The sequence below is a fragment of the Mirounga angustirostris genome, unplaced genomic scaffold, assembly GCF_029215605.1.
Source record: "Mirounga angustirostris isolate CCGP_5_RB_7025 unplaced genomic scaffold, mMirAng1.0.hap1 SCAF_6, whole genome shotgun sequence".
Classification (NCBI taxonomy): Eukaryota; Metazoa; Chordata; class Mammalia; order Carnivora; family Phocidae; genus Mirounga; species Mirounga angustirostris.
The window spans coordinates 47,021,212-47,044,609 of NW_026991714.1; the positions used below are offsets into that span (position 1 = coordinate 47,021,212).

Here is a 23,398-nt window from a genome sequence, read left to right on the forward strand (position 1 = left end):
GATTTCTTCAGGAGTATTGCAGTAGGAAAAAAGCTGATGTTAAAAAAAAAAAAATCTGTGTATGTGGTACTATGGTACTCAGTTACATTGGACCAGAGTCTATATCTCAATTAAAAGTTAGGTGCTAAAAATTTGGGTGACTTGAATTTTAGGTATCTTGAAGATGTTATAGTCACTATAAATTTATGGTAAGTATGTCATTAAGTGAGTATTTTATTTTATTTTATTTTTTAAAGATTTTATTTATTTATTTGAGAGAGAGAGAGCACATGAGAGGGGGGGAGGGTCAGAGGGAGAAGCAGACTCCCTGCTGAGCAGGGAGCCCAATGCGGGACTCGATCCCGGTGCTCCAGGATCATGACCTGAGCCGAAGGCAGTCGCTTAACCAACTGAGCCACCCAGGCGCCCATTAAGTGAGTATTTTAGATGCAAGCTGTCACCATCAAATATTTCTTTTTTGTACTGGTTTTCTGCTAGGGCAGTCTCAGTAATCCTGATTAAAATAGGACTTAAAATCTTTTAACTTCAGTGAAAATGAACTCTATATTTACTTTAATTTTTAAATATATATACATATTTATTATGATATATATTATTACTGTATTTAATATATATATTTTCGTGTAAGTGGGGAAAGCTTCTTGTTCACGAAAGAGAAGAAACTCAGATTTCTGATTATGATTTTCTTTTAATAAAGAAAAATCTGGCTCTGCTGGAGCTAACAAATTCTGTTGACAAATTAGGTGCTTGGGACATTAGGATAATTTATGCATATGGCAATCCATGACTGAGAATTCTTTTTTTTTTTTTAAGATTTTATTTATTAATTTGACAGAGAGAGAGAGAGCACAAGTAGGCAGAGGGAGAGGGAGAAGCAGGCTTTCTGCTGAGCAGGGAGCCTGATGCAGGGCTCGATCCCAGGACCTTGGGACCATGACCTGAGCTGAAGGCAGATGCTTAACGACTGAGACACCCAGGTGCCCCCATGACTGAGAATTCTTAAAGCAAGCTTAGAGAGCATTATAGATTGTAAATAGATGAGCTGGCCACTCATAAAAAATGTGAGAGAATAGTAACACAATGCCTGTGCCTCTCAAAGTATTAGAATGAAACTCCACACCAGGAAGTGAAACTAAAAATAGGTATCTTATCTAAAAAAGTATCCTAACTCCTAGATGACATCAGTGCAGAAATTCATTTGAAACATTTCTGAGGTCTGTTTGAAATTGCCTGTTGCTGATTGTGATGATCACAATCTCTGGGTTCAGTAATGAGATTCTCCAGTCTTTATCACACTAACAGTCTTTGGTTTTAGTTTGAGTTAAAATTAGGCAATGGCAGTTAAGTAGAGAAAGATACTTGCATGCAGACTCTACCTTCTCTTCCATCAGATTTTTGGTTCTTCCTTTAACAGCAGGACTTTCAGCAGATTAGAACAATCATCAAATTGATTTTGTACAAGCTGACTAGTTCTTTTTTCCAATGCCCAGTCATTTTAGTTACAGATGGTAATGTAATTCTCCAGAATGAACTTAATACAGTAACTATTTTCCTAATGACTGGGGAATTGGAATTGCGAAAAGAAAAAGTTGTGATTTTCACTATGGAAAAGATTAGGGATGAGAAAAGACACTCAAAGTCAGGTAATCCAAGACCTGAAGGCAGAGCTTAATCTTGTAGCTGAGTTAGTGTATTGAGCTTATATTTGACATCTCAATTGAAATATGGCATCTCTTTTTGCCAGCTACCAACTAGCATTGTGCTGAGTCATTACTTTCTTCCGGAGAACACTGGTTGTGGATTCAATAATATCATTTCCTCTGGAACCACCCCTGAGACATAACCAAAAGTCTCCTATCCAAGTCGGAAGCTAGCCTAGTCCATACTAATTTGAACTTATATGTGATACTGGCCCCAGGAAACAAAGAAAAGAATTATCAAAAGATGTTTGGATAGTTATTGATTGACACTAAGCATTTTTCTCTAAGAATTTGTACTTACTTTATAGATACTACAATTTTTACAGCTCTAAGAAAGAGATGGGCATGATTTTGACACTCCGGTTCTGAAAATAACTTACAGGTCATCTGAAGATTTATGATATTTCCAAAATTAACTTATAAAAACCAAGAAAATGATTGATTTGCGCCTTATTTCCTGTGAAGAGTATGCAAGTATTTCATTCATTATAGTCAAGACAGAGTTGAGGCTAATGGAAATAAAAGCAGATTAAAACAGAGCCGAATGATAGAGGAAATAACTCAGTTAAAACAGGAACTTCAGATCAATAACAGATATAATAGACTAGATGATAACTGTACCACTTTAATAAGTGGAAACAGCCTTTTTCACTATTAAGGTATTGGTATTTGGTATTATTCTCTGTGTAAGTCAAGGAAGACATTCTCTGTGTAAGTCAAGAGAGTGAAGACATTGGGGGCAGCAAGAATAGGTTCTAATTCAAATTTAACTTTTACTATCTATGAGATACTGGGAAATTATTTAACCTCTCAGACTCTCACTTTAGTCATATATAAATATAAATAATACCTATTTTATAGGGTTGTTGCAAAAATTAAATGAGGATTCACATCTAGAAGAATATGTAACATATGGTTCATACTCAATGAATCCTTATAACATTATCATCTCTCTGTATGTTTTTTTTATAATGTTGAGCTTTTTTTTTTTTTTAATATTTTATTTTAAGTAATCTCTACACCTGGTGTGGGGCTTGAACTCCAACCCAAGAGAGTGGAGGGTATTGGTGTAATTTCTTCCTTAAGTGTTTGGTAGAATCTATCTGAGCCTGGTGCTTTCTGTTTTGGAAGGTTAAGTATTGATTCAGTTTCTTTATAGGCCTATTCAGATTGTCTGTTTCTACTTGTGTGAGTTTTGGTGGATTATGCCTTTCAAAGAATTGGTCCATTTCATCTAGATTATTAAATTGTGGGCTTAGAGTTGTTCATAGTATTCCTTTATTATTCTTTTGATGTCCACAGAATCTGGAGGGAACGTCCCTCATTTATTTATGATATTTGTAATTTGTGCTCTTTTTTTTTCTTATTTAGCTTAGCTAGAGGCTTATTGATTTTGTTGCTGTTTTCAAAGAACCAATTTTTAGTGTGAACGATTTTCTCTATTGATTTTCCATTTTCAATTTATTCATTCCTGCTCTATTTTTTACTATTTTTCTTCTGCTTACTTTGGATTTAACTTGCTTTTCTTTCTCTAGTAGACACTTAGATGATTGATTTTAGATCTTTCTTCTTTTCATATATGCATATCATGAAATAATATATGAAATATACATGTGTATGAAATAATATATATATCAATATACATATTATTTAATTTCCTTCTAAGCAGTACTTTTACTGCATCCACCTTAATTTTGCTAAATTGTAGTTTCATTTTCATTCAGTTCCAGATATTTAAAAATTTCTCCTGAGACTTCTTCATTGACATATGTGTTATTTAAAAGTGTGTTATTTAATCTCCAAGTACTTCATGATTTTCCAGCTATCATTCTATTTTGGTTTCCGGTTTAATTCCGTTGTGGTCTGAGAGTATACACATTGTATGATTGTCCCACATGATCTTTTTTTTTTTTTAAGATTTTATTTATTTATTTATTTGACAGAGAGCCAGTGAGAGAGGGAACCCAAGCAGGGGGAGTGGGAGAGGGAGAAGCAGGCTGCAGAGCAGGGAGCCTGATGCGGGGCTCGATCCCAGGACCCTGGGATCATGACCTGAGCTGAAGGCAGACGCCTAACCGACTGAGCCACCCAGGCGCCCCTGTCTCACATGATCTTAAGAAGAATCTGCATTCTGCTCTTGGACAAAGTAGTCCATACATGTCAATTATATCTAGTTGACTGTTGGTGCTGTTGTGTTCAACTGTATTCTTACTAATTTTCTGCCTGATCTTTTTTTTTTTTTAAGACTTTATTTGTCAGAGAAAGAGAGAGAACACAAGCAGGGGGAGTGGCAGGCAGAGGGAGAAGCAGGCTCCCTGCTGAGCAAGGAGCCTGATGCAGGACTTGATTCCAGAACCCTGGGTCATGACCTGAGCCAAAGGCAGATGCTTAACCGACTGAGCCACCTAGGCGTCCGAGATCTGTCTATTTCTTATAGGGGGGTGTTGAAGTTTCCAACTATGATAGTGGATTCTTTTTTTTTTTTTTTTTTTGGTGGGGGCTGTGTGTGTGATTTTTGGTTATATAAAGCTGAGTAAGGGACAGGTGGGGCTAGGTAGGGAGAGATAGATAGGGGGCTAGGTGCTCAGGCTCACAGAAATCCCAAAAATGTGGAGGTGTGAGGAAACCAGAGATAAGGGAACAAACCAGACCACCCTGCCCTAGGCATGTGGGGTGGGTGTCTTTTTTATGATAATCACCTGTGACCAACAAAGAATAACCAGACCCTAAAAAGGAAGTAAGCCATTGAAAGTGTTATGACTAGTCCTAGCTCAATGGTGATATCATTAGAGATGTTAAAAGGATTTAAGTTCCCTGGTTAGCTTCTATAAAAGACCAACCCTAAAGGCCCTCAGTGGCAACCCTTGTAGGGACTCCTCTCACTCTTGAAGCTTTTTCTGTATCTTCACTTAATAAACTTGTATCGCTTTACTCACTCGCCTTTGTCCACAAGAATTCATTCTTCCACTCAGTGAGACAAGAACCTAGCTCTCCCGCTTCAAAGCAACACACTTTTTTGTAAGCATTCATTTCATTTATAGTAATTTTACTTATATGGAGGAAAACTTTGGCTACTCAGAGCACCCCTAGACCTAGAAGTTATTTCTCTTCAATAATAAACTTGAATAAGAAATATCCTGAAACATTTTACATGCTTCTCTGCCTTTTTAAACAAAGTATGCTCATCATTAATGACTTCACCACTTCTTGATGCTGTGTTAAATCTGAACACAAATTATTCTATTGATTGATACCTTCAGAAACTGTTGAATGCTGTGTAACTGTTGATCCTATATCTTACTACTGCTGGTCCTTATGAATCTATGTTTTTGTAACTTTTTTCCAGCCACCTTGATTTTAGACTGTCGTTACTCATTTATCAGTATTGTCAGTATTTTAGCTTTTTAAAGTCAATTATGGGCTTCTTAATCAGTGAAACAAGTCTCTTAAAGTTAGGAAAGATAGGAGAGGCTTATAAGTGTGGGCCTCTTCTAAGATTAAACGGGCTTGAGCTTTAGATAAGGACTTCGCAATTTTCAGTTGCTCAGAGAACTTTGTAAATTCCTGCTTCCTTATTCTGCTTTGGTTGATAGAGTTGTTTGGTAACTACTTTCTAGTTAGGTGAAGTATTTAATAAGGTCTTCTAGAAACTTTTAACATTGTTGCATATGGTTTATAACAAATGCATTAAAATTAATATAAGTAGTTCACTGGTTATGGCCTTAGGTCCAAAGGATTTTGAATACTGCTCTGGAAATGTCTTGCCAAAAAAAACTTTCATTGAACAGTAACAATAAAAACAAACAAATCTGAATAATGCAAACATCTGGCTCTGACTTTGCCTTTCTAAGCCCAGGCTTCCTTGTCATTCTATACAAAGCCTGATTGTCTTCCTAGAAGGCCTGCGGTCCTCATTTACATTTTCCCTCCAGCTTGGTAAACCTGACAGCCAAAAGCTTCCAGTAGTCCAGTTGTAGTGACATTTTAAAGAATGATCTAAACTTCTCAATAATTCTGTGGTGGGAGAGAGGAGAGACTCGAATAAGAAACAGCCCTGGGATCAAAGGATGTTTCTGGTATGAATGTTACTTCCCTTCAACCTGAATGTTTTTAACTAGTCTCAAGGAAACAATGAGAACAGTTTGCTTGGATTCTATGTTGGAAGCTTGCTTTTAATTTACTGCTATTTATTTCCAGGTGGAGCACCAGTATTCCCACAAATTCACAGTAGTGGTGTTACGTGCCACCAAAGTGACCAAGGGGGCCTTCGGTGACATGCGTAAGTGTCCTTATTTGCTTTTCTGTTGAAAATGAGTAATTGCGGTTCACTCTTTAGTTGCTCTAGTTCTCTGATAAGCGGGGGGCTGTCCCTCTTTCAAATGTGGTTATCTTTGTCCAGATCTTTAAATGACGACATTTTGAAAAGTTCTCTGTCTGATCTCTGTCAGAATAGTGTTTTATCTTGACTTTAGATTAATTGAGAGTACTTGGAGTCAGACAAAATGATGTCTTAGGACATACAGATTTTTGGAATTAAAATTAATTCTATTTTGGAAAGAGTGCTGAGTCAAGAAAAAGACTTCATGCAAGCTGCCTGAGGCATGGTGCCTACAGGATTTTAAAAAATGCAGTTTCTCTAGTTCTTATGCCTTTGAGTGTTTTTATTATGTGTGGCAATAGCTATAGAAACTGGTGGTAATGCAGCTGGAAACGACCTGAACCACACAGCCTGAGGATAATGGTCAATTAGCTTGCCGGCAGGATCCCTCTCCATGCTTTGTTTCCTGGTTAATCTCCCCACTCAAATGGCTGGGGGTCACGGAGGTGGGAATCCAAAGCAAGATAAGGATTATGATGGACGAATTTGGCAAAGTTTTAGATTATTGCTAAAATATGGGAATAGGCAATTGACCCCTCAGAAGAGGTTTTGGAGAAAGAACGGAGGTTGCAGTTAATGGGTCTGGGAAACAGGGAAGTCTGCCCTGCCGGTACTCAGAGAAGAGAATCTTGGCGGTGAGAGTGCGGAGAAGTCCCAGGCTGAGCAAACAGCGTGTTCAAAAGCGAGAGCAGAATGCTTGTGAGGACCTAGAACAGGTCCAGTGTTGTTAGAGAACAGAGAGCAAAGGGGAAGGGGGACAAGCACTAATAGGACAAAGTCCAAGATTGCAATTTCATCAGAAATGCGATGGGGAAAATTTTGATGGCATTTGACTCACGAGTCACACGATTGGATCTTCATTTTTAAAAAAATGTTTTTTCTGGCCATATTATGTTAAATAGATTGGAAGCAAAGGCGGACTATACTTTTTATTTTTAAGAATACAAATAATAGGGGAGCCTAGGTGGCTCAGTTGGTTAAGCGACTGCCTTCAGTTCAGTCATGATCCCAGGGTTCTGGGATTGAGCCCCGCATTGGGCTCTCTGCCCACTGGGGAGCCTGCTTCTCCCTTTCCCTCAGCTGCTCCCCTTGCTTGTGCTCTCTCACTCTCTCTCTGTCAAATAAATAAATAAAATCTTAAAAAAAAAAAGAATACAAATAATAATACAAGAATAAAAATGAGTTTGTTGAAATGGGCCAATGGAGAAAAGTTAAATACTAAGAAAAAAAAAACGCAAGCTCGGTGCTCAAGCCTTCAGTGAATGAAAAAGCGTGTCTGGGGAGTGGGTAGAAGGTAGGAGTAAAATGGGAAACAGGACGTAGAATCTAAGGGTAAGAGTTTTGGATGAGCAGAGATTTTCATGAGAGGTGAGGGAACAAGGACAATTTCTTCAACTTTCATCTGGACCAAGGGTTTATATTCTAAATTTTATCTCCTACTTCTGTCCAACCCATTCGATCACACTCTTGTCAGTGTTCTGAAGTGATTCTTATTTTACATTTTCTAATCCTTTGCATTTTCATCATTTAAATGATAGTTCACTGGAAGAAAGAGAAGTCACATCAGAAGCCATATTTAAAAACCGGCATATCCCCCATGGCCTGGGGAAAAGGCATAGGCTTTACAACTCAAGAGCTCCACTGTTAGAAAAGCTGTTCTTAATTCACCAGAAGCCTGTGTCAGGAACTCGCCAGGCATCTAAGTTACTGACCTAATTTGACTTTTAAAAAAATATAGTTTTGTCATATACAAAGCAGCAGCAACTCCTTCCCGTAGTGCAGGGCTCTGTCGAGCAGAGACAGTGGGTATTACTGTGTTTAAGATGAGCCCCACCGGGTACCTGGGTGGCTCAGATGGTTAAGCATCTGCCTTCGGCTCAGGTCATGATCTCAGGGTCCTGGGATCGAGTCCCTCATCGGGCTCCCTGCTCCGCGGGAAGCCTGCTTCTCCCTCTGCCTCTCTCTCTCTGTCTCTAATGAATAAATAAATAAAAAATCTTTAAAAAAAAAAAAAAAAGATGAGCCCCACGGCAGTCCGAACTCTGCTCTGTGAGTTGCCTTCAGCTGGTATGTATCTGATTTCCTAGCTGCTTCCCCCATAGGCACAGGCACTTGGCCTGTGGTTATTTGAAGGAAGGCGGGGACTTACTTCTCATCGTTCTCATTGTTTCCTTGAGACGAGTTGTGGTGACATTGTAAAGCATGTCACCATTGTGTAGCAAGTGTCATTTTAAACTTAGAGGAGTGACATTGATAATAATACAAATTAACATGGGATATTAACTCGAATCATGAAATAGGAAACAGGTGCATTTTGAATCCCCCACTGTGTACCTAGCACAGGTTAGACCCATGGTGTCTAGAAGTTTCCTTTTGAAAAGGAAGGACCCATGGAAGGAATAGCCACTGGCAATTAGTCTCAGTAGGAGAAAGGGCAGTATTACGACATTCTGCTAAGATTTTTATTCAGCATTTGTAATTTGATTTTAGTTCACTTGAGTTATTACATAATTTTTTTGAAGTGAGGGAGGGAATTGTTGTCAACCTTTTATATCACTTTATTGAATTTATCGAAAGTCAGGAGGAGATAAGAAGGAAGAACAAGAGAAAGTCTTAGAGAAATGAATTCATTGAGAAGGTTAGCATGAAAAAGTAAAGGGATAATATACAGTGCCAAGCACTTTATTTTTGAGAAGTTGTAGGAGATTATTACAGTGAGAAAAGGGATTGGCATTAGCTGTCACTTTTCTAAGAGGAGTTTTGATCATATTGTTTGGTGAGCTTGATCAATACAAATTACCAAGTAAACTGAATTTGGGATCTCTGTATATAGAACTTCTTTCAATATGGACAAGGATAAAGCTATAAGAAATGTCCTAAGGTCCGTGAAGACCATGATAACAGAAACCTACACTCTTTTCTGTTGTTGATAGTGTCTGCATTTATTTAGAAAGGCAAATTTCCATAAAGTTTTACATGTTGGTAAAGAAGAATGACAGAGGGCGCCTGGGTGGCTCAGTTGGTTAAGCGACTGCCTTCGGCTCAGGTCATGATCCTGGAGTCACAGGATCGAGTCTCACATCGGGCTCCCTGCTCGGCAGGGGGTCTGCTTCTCCCTCTGCCCTCTTCCCTCTCATGCTCTCTGTCTCTCATTCTCTCTCTCTCAAATAAATAAATAAAATCTTAAAAAATAATAATAAATAAAAATTAAAAAAAATAAAAAATGTTGGAAGGGGAGGATATGTGCTATGGTGAGCGCTGTGAATTGTGTAAGACTGTTGAATCACAGACCTGTACCTCTGGAACAAATAATACATTATATGTTAAAAAATATATATATATATAGTAGGAAGGGAAAAATGAAGGGGGGGAATCGGAGGGGGAGACAAACCATGAAAGACTATGGACTCTGAGAAACAAACTGAGGGTTTTAGAGGGGATGAGGTTGGGGGATGGGTTAGCCCGGTGATGGGTGTTAAGGAGGGCACGTATTGCATGGAGCACTGGGTGTTATACGCAAACAATGAATCATGGAACACTACGTCAAAAACTAATGATGTAATGTATGGTGACTAACATAGCATAATAAAATAAAATTGAAAAAAAGTGTTGGGGAAAACACAAATCATATATGATAATGGAGGCTAGTCTCAGAATTCAGAACTATGGATACCGTAGTGTTTTTGTTTATCTATATTCTAAAGATTTATTTATTTATTTTAGAGAGAGAGAGCGCCAGCCTTGTGGGGGTGGTGGGCAGAGGGAGAGGAAGAGAGAAAATCTCAAGCAGACTCCCTGCTTGAGCGAAGAGCCCAACCTGGGGCTCGATCCCATGACCCCGAGATCATGACCTGAGCCAAAATCAAGAGTCGGAGGCTCAATGGACTGAGCCACTCAGGTGCCCCACCAGTGTTAGATATTTTTAATGTCCGAATTAAGAACATATACTAAGGATTCTTGTCTGGTTACTTAATGGACACTGAACTCTTTCTCTTTACTGAATTATCGTCATCAGCATTAGGGTTTTAAGGATAGTTGTAGGATGGCAGATGGATCTTCTTTAATATTCAGGAGAATGCAGAGCTTAATTCCAACATTTAAACTTTAAGAAAAAATAAATATACTTGGGAGAATTATGAGCTCATTGTATTGAAACCAATTTTTATAAGATTGTATTGCTTAATATCTTAAGGTACTCTTTTAAGGTTTTTTTTAAGAACCTCAAGCTTTTATTTTTCATCATGTCTCTCTCTGTGGGTAAATGATTTATTGCAGGTAAACTCACAGCAAGATCTAGACCAAGTTCCTAATTTTTAAACAGCTGTGCCATTTGCAGGTCCAAGGCTGACCTCATCTCCCCACTTAGAGCTTTTCAAACATTAATATCCATATGAATCACCAGGGATTCTTAGTCAAAGTGCATATTCTGATTTAGTAGGTCTAGGAAAGGTCTCCCTCTTTCCTCCAGTCTTCCTCTCCCAAGCAGCAGCCTCGATCCTCTCACCTCTAGGAACACCAAGAGGATTTAGCCTCTTCAAAGGACATGACTCTCAAACACATAGGGTTAATAATTCGCTGGGAAAGGAGCTTAGAACTCAACCTTCCTATGGTACATGTTTGCCTGAGAGGCAGGGTGTTGGGTGTGTATGTACAAAAACATTATTATTTAATTTTTTGAGAATCTTCATCAGCAGCAAAAGCAATGTGGAAATTACTTTGAGAATGTATTATCCCTCTCTGGTAGATATTCTTGAATAGCACAGTGATCAAATCTCTAGGGAGAGCATATTTATGAAAGAATGTGGTCTCCAGAGGCAAAACACTACTCACCAGTGCCGTGTCCTTGAGCAAATTTTCTCTGTCTTCTTTTTTAATCATAGAGATGTTAGGAGAATTCAAGGAGTTGACTAATGTGAAGTACTCACATGCCTGATCCACGGTACACACTCAATGTGTTACCTATTATGGCTAAAATTATTTCAGATCCCAACATCAGAAGACATTTATTTCTTAAATATAATCTCTGTGTGAGCTGAAGAATATTCTCTGGGGATAGTCTGTGCACTGGGATAATTTTCACTTTTTCATCTTGGAGACAAGAAATTTCCATGGTGAATGTGTTGAGCAAATCGCTGGATCCTTCTTTTTCAGCTTGGAAGAAAGAAATGGTGGAATGGCACTTCCGTTGTCTTTTCTGATACACTTGGGCACAGTTCACTCCTGTGTTCCTCTCACAGCAGTCCAGACTCTGTTTAACACTTGTCACCTGGGCATCTAATCAAGCATTTGTAAAACTGTGGCCTGTGTCTTACTCACTTTTTAGAAAATCGGTGCTTAGCCTTGAGTCTGGCCTAATAGTTAGATCTCAGAGAATTTTGGATTAATGAATAGAATGCACAAATGTGTGTAATTACACCTTTCTTCTTGGATATTGCTTTCTTTTTGCCTCACTAAAGAGAGAATTTTTTTTTAATGTTTTTTATTTATTCATGAGAGTCAGAGAGAGAGAGAGAAGCAGAGGCAGAGGGAGAAGCAGGCTCCCCACTAGCAAGGAGCCTGATGCGGGACTCGATATCCCAGGACCCTGGGATCATGACCTGAGCCGAAGGCAGACACTCAACCATCTGAGCCACCCAGGTGCCCCACTAAAGAGAGAATTTTAAAAATAATTTTAGGGATGCCTGGGTGGCTTAGTCGGTTGAGCATCTGACTCTTGATTTTGGCTCAGGTTATGATCTCGGGGTCGTGAGATCGAGCCCCTTGTCAGGCTCCATGCTGGGTGTGGAGCCTGCTTGGGATTCTCTCTCCCTTTGCCCCTTCCCCCACTCCCCTCTCTAATAATAATTTTATACTCCATCTTTTTTTTTTTTTTTTAAGACTTTATTTATTTGTTGGAGAGAGAGAAAGAGAGCACAAGCAGGGGGAGCGGCAAGCAGAGGGAGAAGCAGGCTTCCCGCAGAGCAGGGAGCCCGATGCGGGGCTCGATCCCAGGACCCTGGGATCATGACCTGAGCCAAAGGCAGAGGATTAACTGACTGAGTCACCCAGGCATCCCTATACTCCATCTTTTTTGTAAATTATAAACACTGCTGCTATTTCTATCCATAGCTATCTAGAATTTTCCTGGGTTTCAATGTACAGAAACTTTATAACACCTTTGGATTAATATAATCAATCTTTTCTTAGATTAATTATGGTGTTTCAAATATATATATATTTTTTATAAGTGGCGCTGCTGTTAGCCTATAGCCGCCTGCTACCCTTAAGTATATTTTTCTGAAGTCAGATATTTCCCTAGCATTAGCCCTTAAGTTAATGATGAACATGAGTTTTGGTTTACTAATATTTTTGGAATGTTTTGAGTATCCACCCAAGGTTTTAAAAATTCTATGTATAATGAAACTGTTTCCCAGTGGGATTTTTATGGGAGATAATTTCGAGATGAATAAAATGTTCCAGAACATGCCTGTCTCTGATCTCTTATCTTGTATTTTCTGTAAAGTTGAGAAATAGATTGTGTTAGGAGGGCACTACTGTTCTTTTTTCATTTCGAATGTCACGTAGTTTATTAAATGGACAAATGTTTTATGAGTACAGTTAGTCCTTTTTATCTTTATTTAAATGTCATAAGATTTTGTGTGTGTGTGTTATATGTATATATTTGTGTGTCTAGGTCTGATGAGTACAGTAAATACTGTCCTATGATATTTTGGTAATGTTAATCAGTCCTTGGGTAGATTTTTACCACATTTATTCAATAAGATTAACAGCTATATTGCAGTTGTATATTTGATAGCAATGCTTTTGAGACATAATAAAAGCAGGTTCCCATCAAAATGAAGAGTATGTTACCAGCACTCATAGGGACACAATCCACATGTTTCCTCTCTTTTTTTTTTATTTATTATTATTTTTTTAAAGATTTTATTTATTTATTTGAGAGAGAGAGAATGAGAGAGAGCACATGAGAGAGGGGAGGGTCAGAGGGTGAAGCAGACTCCCTGCCGAGCAGGAAGCCCGATGTGGGACTCATCCAGGGACTCCAGGATCATGACCTGAGCCGAAGGCAGTTGCTTAACCAACTGAGCCACCCAGGCGCCCCCCTCTCTTTTTTTTTAAAGACCTATCACTGATTGAGCCTCCTTATTATTTTTTTTTATCATATATGTCTTATACTTGGGCTTCTTTGTCTTAAAATACTTTTTATATTTTAGTGTGTATACATATTTTAATGTATATAAAAATTATATATTAACATGTATACTTTAACATGTTAATGTTATACCGAGTGAAGGGAAATCTTCATTCTAAAAACTTTTTAAAAACTGAGTGATATGCAAACTTCTTTTCATATGTTAAGTAAATTCTCTTTGCCAAAAATCACATACCACTTCTGTATTGAAAAGGTATGATTAATATCTCATGGAATTAAGTTTAAAAGTAGTTAAATGTTTCTTAAATTTCCTCGAAAAAGTATGCTCTTAAACTTTTTATGTCAAAGAGAATACCTCTGCTGCTCTAAAAATTTAAACATGTGAAAACATTTATCATTATATTATTTTAGTATATTTCCATATTTTAAAATTTTTCTTAAAAATTAAAAGTATATAATGTAGAGATTGAAATGACTAGTAAGTGAAATGATTAATGAAACTTAGCCAAGGGATAGTCTGGGGATTTTTGTAAATGTTACTGACTCCTTAGAAGTATTCTTCCATTTCGTCAATTCCTCCCGATGCATCAATATATTTTTTATGAACTATTTTAGATAAAATTCTAGACAAAATTATTTTAAGTTGATGTACAAGGTTAATCGAAATCTGCAGATGCAAAATGAAATAACAGCTTTGAACTTTTAACTTTGCAAAAGAAATGTTACAGAAATATATAATGCGTTATAAATGTCCATTATTAACATCCTCATTGATAAATGCTGACCATCTGCTGTTTATACCTCGTACTCCCCAGTGCCTTGAGAAATACAAAAGAAATAAACATAATACGTGTGGTAGATAACTTTATTGAATGCCTGTCCCATACCCAAGAGGAAGCATGGCTTAGAGATCAGAGCAAGGACTCTGGAAGTAGCTTGCTTGGATTCAACTCTCCCTTCTATTTATTAACCACATGATTTTGGGTAAGTTACTTACTTTTTCTAGGCCCCAATTTCCTCAGTGGTTAAATGGGCGTAATAATTATACCTTCCTCATAGATTTTTTTTATGAGGATTAAATAAGATTATAGTGTTTAGAAAGGGGCTTGATGAATAGTATACACAATACATGTTAAATAAACAAAAATGCGAAGGAGAGTTCTTAGAACTTAACATCATACCTCATTTATTCAGTTTAGTAACATGAGAAGATATGTGCTGTTTTTATTTTAATTTTACAGATACAAACATTTTTAAAAAGACATTAAATAATCTAAAATCACACAGCTGTTAGGTTTTATGGCTAGAACTTGAACTTATCTCACTCTGATGCGTACTTGTGCAGCAGCTTTGCCTTTGAGCTATTTGTGGTCTCGATGAAAAGATGAAATAGATATGAATAACTCTGGAAGACTAGCCCAAGAAGGTATGCACTCAGTAATTGTGTGTTTAGGCGATACGATGTTACTGTTGAAAAGTGTTGGCAGTAAGCTTCGCAGAAGACTTCACAGCTTGAATGGAGATTGAGATAGGTTTTATAACTAAGTAGAATTTTAATATGTTATTATTAAATAATTCTGACATTTTAGTTTAGAAAAAAATCATAAAAGATTTTAAACATGGGACAGGCATAGTATGTGTACTATACATTATTAGGGAATCTGGCCATTTTTTAATGGTTTATGCTAATGAATAAATGTGAGGTAGCAGGGATAATGCCTTGTTTGAGTACAGTGGGTCTAGGCAGGGGTAGGGGGTCAGTTTTGCTACACAGGGTACACTGGGTCATAATATCTAGTGACATTCTTAATTGTCACAGTTAGGGGATCCTACTGGCATCTCATGTGTAGAGGGCAGGGAGCATCGCAGAGCAATGCTCTGACCCAAAATGTCAGTATCGTCAGGTTGAGAACTCCTTTTTTTAATGAAAAATAAGAATTGTTCTTGTGTAGAGTAGAATGCGTATCTACAGCTAAATCCATATAGCCAACATTAACCATATAAATTAATGTTTTATAATACTACATAAGAATTTTTGGAGAATTACTCTCTCTCCAACCCAAAGAGATGCCAAGAAACATTCCTAGATGCTAAACTTTTAAAAACATTCCAAACATAGATAAACTGGTAACAAAGGTATTTTTAGTTTCCTTCCAAAAAGGTATCCCAGAGATTTAAGTAAAAAGACAATGCAAGTAGTAACAAACATTTCAGTTCTATTCTAGATTGACATTTTGCTTGCTTTGGGTTGTTTTGAATTGAACTTTCTCTGTTTTCTCATGAATATCAACATTCTTTACAGTAAGTTTTGTTTTGTTTTTTACTATATGCCTGATGGGAGACCGCTTCATTAATGTACTGAGTCAGTTGTTAGTTCAAGCTGTACACAAGTCAAGCTGACATAAGTCAGTTGTGTATAGATGTTACTGGGCTTTCTTCCTGGCATCCAGTTGGCTGATGCTACATTCTGATAGTTTCTTGTCCCTTTGCAAAAGGAAACGTGTGACCCAAGAAAGCGCTTTCATAGATCTGAGGCTGTGAGAAAAAGAAAAATGAAAAAAATAGGGAGACTTCAAATTGGAGACTCTGCCTGATCAAGGGATTCAAAAATAGTGTTAATAAAACTGCTTTGTAATTTCCAGTGAGGGAAAGGTATTGTATGATGATCTGGGTTCCCAGACGATGCTGCTGCCGTGGTAAGGGCTTTGCTTCTCTCTCTCTCCAGTGTATCCGGACTCACTGCTGAAGTTCTGTGTCACGAAACCACACTGAATTCACTAACTTTTCCAGCTTCTGCATTTCCAGCAATTTGCAGGGACTACCCTTCAGCATCTAAAGCCATCACAGTTCCAACTCTGAGCCTGTTCTGGAGGAAGCAGGGGCTACTCTCTACAAACAAGTCCCTTGACATTCTCCTCTGTTCCTTGGAATTATTAAGGGGGGCAAAATGGGATTCAAAGGTTTATTATTATATTTGCATTTAGAACTTGAAAATAAAGGTTAAATGCAAATGCACTTAGAAGAAATGACTGGCATTGACTTCTGTACAAATGAATGAGATGAGACAGAGCTCCAGGAAGGTTGAGACATACTAGGCAAGGGTAGAGAGAAGTTAGAGAGGGAAGATTGTTGGGCCTAAAGTAAAGGTCACCCCTTCTGCAGTATTGCTCAGGTTTAGTCCATCATCCATTACTTCAATAATATTTATATGTTCCTATAATGTTTCAGATTTTATGCTAGACTCTTAGACATAGTAGTGAATAGGAAGGATGTGGTTCCTGCCATCATGGAGCTTATAGTTTACTAGAGGCAAAAATAGGTAAGAGTTATTAGTGTTGGTATATTTGAAAGAGCAAGGAATTTGGCTTCAGAAAGACTAGGCTAAAATCCGGTCTCTGAACGACCTTGCTCAGCATACTAAATGCCTCTGAGTCTCTGCTTCCTCACCTACGTAATTGGGAGAATAATACCTAAATCAGCAAGTTGAAGCTTGATGTGGAATTATTTTTATTTTATGCGTATGTATATAGATGTAGCCTCCAGGGTTTATAGTGATTTATAGTGGCCAATTTTACTTGATAAGAAAACAGAACAACTAGTTGACGACGGATGTATGAACTGGATAAGGGAAAAAAGAAGAGCTCATTCCACTCATCCTTTATGTGTACAGTATTTGGACTCTTGAAAATTCTTAGGACAAGGACACAACTTAATGTTTAGTTATCAGCTAAAATGTCAAAAAGAAAGCATAAGGATATGCACAAGTAAAAGAGAAGCCATGTTTTCTTACTCAGAATGGATGCTTCTGCCATCAGTGTGACTGTATGGAATGTTCAAAATGTATGGATTCCAGGGATGCCTCGTGGCCTAAATGTTGACTCTTGAGGGTGATGCTGCTGTGCATGGTGGAGGAGGGTCACTGACTGGAAGGAGAACCTGGGGTCCAGTTGGGGGAGCTCTGCAGCCCTCTCTCACCACGCTTAGGCCTGCCCTCCCAGTCCTAGTCAGTGAAGGACAAAAGTGTGTTTCACAAAGACAATCGTGGTATTATGGTGGAGGCATTACAAAGAGTGGTTTGAATGTGGGGAAAATAAGCAACTATGAGATTATATGAAGAGTCAGGTGAGAGGTATTGCTTAATTGAACTGGGGCGGTGATATTTTGAGTGGGCTTGAGGAAGCAGAATTGATGACCATGTGAGGGGTGGAATAGGTGAGGCAGATGAGACAGAGAAGCCGTGAAGAAAAGAGAACAATTCTTGTGTTTCCCGCTCTGACGGCTGGGAGTGATGGATCCGTGAAGTAAATTAGGAAAGTTAGGAAAAATAACAAGTTTTTACTTTTAGGTTTTTGGTTTATTTTGCTTTATTTTTCTTTTGTCTTGCGGATAAGGAAAGAAAGATGGAGAGAAAATAAATTTGTTTTGTACTTGTTGAGTTTGAGGTATTTTCAAGGCATTCAAGAACAGATTCAAAATCTCAAAGGAGAGAGGGGCTCAGAGATATAGATTAGAGACAATGTCCTATTTCTGTGACAACTAGAGCTAAGAGAGGATTAAAGGACTTCCAGAATTGACAGAATGGTTAAAAAAAAGATGGAAGCCTTTAAAAATGTATCACTCTGCAGTAGGATTTATATGGACATGTGATCAAGAATCTCGTATCTGTCGAGTTTATACCATCTCCTTCTTGCAACCTTGAGGGAGTGAGTGAATGCATCATGACTGCCCTTTAAACCTTGAAGATGATCAGCTTTAAAGGATATGAGATTAATCAAACTGCAGGATTCATGTGTGCCACATGATCTGAGAGGTACATACATATTGAGTGTGTTTTTTAAGACTCTGTAAATAACAGATAATTCCTTAACAAGTTGGTTTTGACCACATGAGCATTCATTTTTTTTTAAGGGGTTCACTTCATCTTGAAGGACTCTTTTGAAGGATTTGTAAGAGATACGACATGAAAGCCCACAAGTTAGTGTGAGCTGAGGGGAAGACGGTAGAGAAAGATACACTGAGGGAACATTTACAGAACTAGGTAGGAAATCACAAGTCATGATATATTTTATTTGCACAAAGGGTATTGCACTGAGAAAAAGCTCATTGAGTTCTATACTGAAGCTATGATACGGCATGATGGTTGCCAGGAACTCGGGGAGTGGGAGGCGGGAACAGAGAGATGTCGGTCAAAGGATACAAACTTCCAGTTATAAGATGAATAAGTTCTGGGGATCTAATTACAACATGGTGATCATAGTTAACAATACTGTATTATATATTTGGAAGTTGCTAAGAAAGTAGATCTTCGATGTTTTCATCACAAAAAGAAATGGTATTTGTGTGAGATGATAGAGGTGTTAACTACCCCTACTGTGAACATTGCTTGGCAATATGTGTATCAGATTATCATGTTGTACATCTCATATCTCAATAAAGCTAAGAAAAAAGTTACAATAGGGAGAATAACTGATTATGTAATAGAACAAGGTGGAGCACAATGGGTCAGAATTTTACAAGGTGATGGGAATAGAAGCAGTAAGTATAGACTACATTTTTAAAAAAGATTTATTTATTTATTCGAGAGAGAACAAGAACATAGCAGGAGGGGTAGAGGGAGAGAGACAATCTCAAGTAGACCCCCATCTGAGTACGGAGCCTGATGTGGGACTTGATCTCAGGATCCTGAAATCATGACTCGAGCCGAAACCAAGAGTCGGATGCTTATCTGACTGTACCACCCAGATGCCCCAGTATAGACTACACTTATTTTTCTAAACTCTTTGCTGAGGATAGGAACGATCTTGAGGAATTGGCAAAATTAATGAAATCTTGTTTATTTTGTTATTGATCAACATTTGTTTATAGGTTGAGAAGATTTGGCCAGGGCAAAGCAAATAATTACAGATTAAATTTGGGCTAGGGATGAATGAGAAATAGAAGAGGTAGAGAATAGTATGAAATTGAGAGAAGAGGGTATAGAGATGTTTTCTTCTAAGACCTAAAGGAAGAACTTAAGTATGAATAAATACATTTTCTAATTATAAATTTTGCTTTATGGTTGTGATGTATGTGGAAGGGAAGTTGAATGAGTACATCTAATCCTCTTGTTTTGTTTTCCCAGTGAAGGATGAGTCTGAGTTGTGTCCTCGGATGAGGAGTAGTGGATAGGGTAGGTGACCTGAGAAATGCAGTAAATTTCTGGACAGTCATGTGAAGAGTGGAAATAAAAGGAATAGGGATTAGTATATGTTGGGTCAAGTTAATGACTCAGTGGTCATTGGACTATGCTGAAGTAACTAACAGCAGAGCATTCATTTCCCCTAAGTGCAACTTAGAAACCACAGATTAAATTAATTTTTAAAATGTCTGAAGGATTGAAAAGCCACTGGTCAACTGGGATGTTAAGGACCAATATCCCAGAGAAGTCGTTGAAGTATGCCCAGCATTCTGCAAGCCATTTCCCCCCTCAATCCATTGCTGGATCTAGGTGATTTGGGGGATAACAGGGAGACAGGGATGTGGAAAGTAGCCAAGCAGTGAAGAGGCAGAGAATCCAACAGAGCTTTGGCAATCTCGAAGGACATGGGGACACAAAAGCTGCATTTCAGAACTAAGCCAGTTAGAATTTGAGGGGCAATATCTCTGAGAGAGGGGAAGCCCATAGAAGCTGAAAGACAGTGCCTTCACCGTGTGCACTGGCCAAGTCTTAATCTGTGCAGGGCAACAGGCTGAGAAGCAAATATAAAATCCCCCGAAAACAAAGCAGAGGTATTGGCAGCCTCATGGTGCTAAGAGGGAAAAAAACTGGAGATCAGAACTGCCAAATGTAAGCCTACTTCACAGTGGGAATGAACAAGAGGTAGGCTGAACATTACAAAGCTTTGAGTCAATCTCCGATTTGAGACTTTGGGTTAAATTGAGGCGATCCATCCTATTCTCACTGCCTGCCAGAAGATAAGATGGGTCCTCTGTGGAAGTAGATCTAGCAGCCTCACAAATTTTCATAAAAAGTTCTGGCATTCAGCAGAGAATTGCCGGGTGTACCAAAAAACAAGATCAAGAAAAATAAATAGTTCTCCACATAATACCTAAAATAACTAAGATTAGGGGCGCCTGGGTGGCTCAGTCGGTTAAGCGTCTGCCTTCGGCTCAGGTCATGATCCCAGGGTCCTGGGATCGAGCCCCGCGTCAGGCTCCCTGTTCAGTGGAGAGTCTGCTTCTCCCTCTCCCTCTGCCTGCCTCTCTGCCTACTTGTGCTCTCTATCTCTGTCAAATAAATAAATAAAAATCTTTAAAAAAAAACCCTAAGATTAATATGCCTTTGGCTCAGGTCTTGATCCCAGGGTCCTGGGATCGAGCCCCACATCTGGCCCCCTGCTCAGCAGGGAGTCTGCTTCTCCCTCTCCCACTCCCCCTGCTTGTGTTCCTTCTCTCGCTGTGTCTCTTTCTGTCAAATAAATAAATACAGTCTTTAAAAAAATAAATTAAAAAAAAACTAAACTGCTGTTGAAATTCGTACATTTATCATGAGGCTAACAATTCCTTTCCTGGCCAGCCACTTGGCCAGCATAGTCCAGGGAAAGTGAAAAGGCTGGCCATCACAAACCCTTTAAGTTTTAAACCTTTAAGTCAAAAAGCTTTAAGTTCTCCACATAATTAGCATGATCAGGAAATCATAAACATTTCAAAGGAGGGACGACATTTGAGGACAATTCAGAGGCATTTATTTCAACAAATTATTATTTAATTTTTGGTCTTACTATGGTATTCCTATTTTGGTGGTGATGGAAGCAGAATGCTTGAATATCAGCCTGTCACCTTATATAGATTGCCATCTAACACACCACACATACTTTATTCTTGGATTTGTTTTCGTGTGGCCACTTGAAAATGTCTTTAATGGCTGGAAAGACACGGAAGTGAATTACTGGATTGTGCTTAATATAGTCTATGGCAGAATAACTCCATGACAGAAGGTCAGTAAGCCTATTGATTTCTTTTTTTTTTTTTAAAGATTTTATTTATTTATTTGAGAGAGAGAGAATGAGAGACAGAGAGCACGAGAGGGAAGAGGGCAGAAGGAGAAGCAGACCCCCTGCTAAGCAGGGAGCCCGATGCGGGACTCGATCCCAGGACTCCAGGATCATGACCTGAGCCGAAGGCAGTCGCTTAACCAACTGAGTCACCCAGGCGCCCAAGCCTATTGATTTCTCAATGCCAAAATGTTTCTACTTTTCTGTGGGTGTTATTTACATCATTGTTGTTTAGTCGATTTTAATAATATATACTTTAATTTTTTTTTTTTTTTAATTTGAGACAGAGAGAATGAGAGAGAGAGAGCACATGAGAGGGGGGAGGGTCAGAGGCAGAAGCAGGCTCCCTGCCGAGCAGGGAGCCCGATGCGGGACTCGATCCAGGGACTCCAGGATCATGACCTGAGCCGAAGGCAGTCGCTTAACCAACTGAGCCACCCAGGCGCCCAATAATATATACTTTAAACCATGTTTTTCAAACTATGTACATAAGAATCACCTGGTCAAGCTGTTAAAAATGTAGATTTCTAAGCCTGTGCTCTGACCGAAGATACAAGGTGTTTGCATTTTTGATGCTCCAGATGATTCTGTGAAGATACTTTAGAGGACTGCATTTTGAGAAACCCACTTCAAGCTCACCATCAGCAGTAACAGCTCTTTGGAAAGTAATATTTTGACTGTGAATTTGGGAGAACTATTCCTTTGGGGATTTTTTAAATGCTGTTTATTACAAGAATTATAACAGGTTATAGGTCATCTTTATTTATAGTGGAGGGTTTAAGTTGTGGAGCAAAGTGGATATGAGAAACCCAATGGAGGACATTTAAAATAGAACTTAGAGAGTATAGAAGCTGCCATCAGCCCCTATCATGAATCACATAATATTTTGCTCAGACAAAGCTGAAATGACAGATGGACCTTTTATTAATTTAGGTAGGCACTCCTTAAACTACTAAAGTTTATGAGAGGTTTTACAACCCAGGAATTCTGAAGCTATTTCTGGTGCATGTAGTTTCATGTCATCTTTATGGGAGCAAAAAAAGATCTGTATTCCATACCCCCAACATTTTTGTTTGTCAAGATTTAGATAAAAGGATGAGAGGTAAGAATGTCTTTGCCCACACACTACCTCTTTGCTTTACCACCTATTTGGCTGGAATGAATCAAGGTGAAGCCGAATCAGTGATTCAACATCCAGTTACCCTATAGGCATTAATTCACAAAACTGTGAAATAAGTATACAGGAGAAAAAAACACCGAACATTTCTTTTCCTGCATTTGCCTTTTTCTACCCCCCCCCCCCCAAAGCACCGGGCTTGGTTTTGCCGTCAAAATGGGCTGCTCTCCCTTTTCAAGATTTTATTTATTTATTTGAGAGAGAGAGAATGAGAGAGAGCACATGAGAGTGGGGAGGGTCAGAGGGAGAAGCAGACTCCCTGCCGAGCAGGGAGCCTGATGCTGGACTCCATCCCGGGACTCCAGGATCATGACCTGAGCCGAAGGCAGTCGCTTAACCAACTGAGCCACCCAGGCGCCCTGCTCTCCCTTTTCAAAGCTTCCCTGCAGCTTTCCCTTTCTGAAGCCAGTGAAGATTATAGATGATGTAAAGAAAGTGAGCTATGTGATTATCGTAATCTGATTTTAAACTCGTGTCCTAAAACTCCTGTTCATCCTGCAGCGGATGCTACATCCTGCCACCGCTACGGATGGTTCTCGGCTTGCAGAGATCAGCCGTGATGCCGACTGCGGTATCAGAGCTTGCAGCTGGCTGTGCTTTTCCACTGCCCAGCACCTTTTGACAACTTAACGTTGAGGTCTCTTTGCTAATGAAGCAAGGAGAGAAGCTCACACAACTAGCACTTTTGACAAGAGCTGTAGAATATTGATTGCATTTAAAAGTGAAAAGCAGAATCCAAAGTGAATTGAACAGGATTCTAATTTGCTTTTTAAAAAGGTCTGTCGATCAAGATATCCACTGATCTATTTGACAACATTGGTAATTGGGGATCTTATCTAAGGGGTGGGACCATAACCTGGGGCCTCATACTTGTTTTATGTTCATCCTTTTGCATATGCTGATGCATGTACCCGTTTGCTGCCCATCATGACCCCCTGGAGCCATACCTCGGGCCCC

General features: G+C 38.7%; 1 protein-coding gene across 1 annotated transcript in view; it reads left to right on the forward strand.

The window, feature by feature from the left end:
* PLA2G4A (phospholipase A2 group IVA) overlaps nt 1-23,398 on the forward strand; it is a 153,174-nt gene that overhangs the window by 40,105 nt on the left and 89,671 nt on the right. Inside the window, exon 4 of the mRNA XM_045877356.3 lies at nt 5,898-5,979. Within this exon, the coding sequence (XP_045733312.1) occupies nt 5,898-5,979 (82 nt within the window). The remainder of the gene's footprint in view (nt 1-5,897; nt 5,980-23,398) is intronic.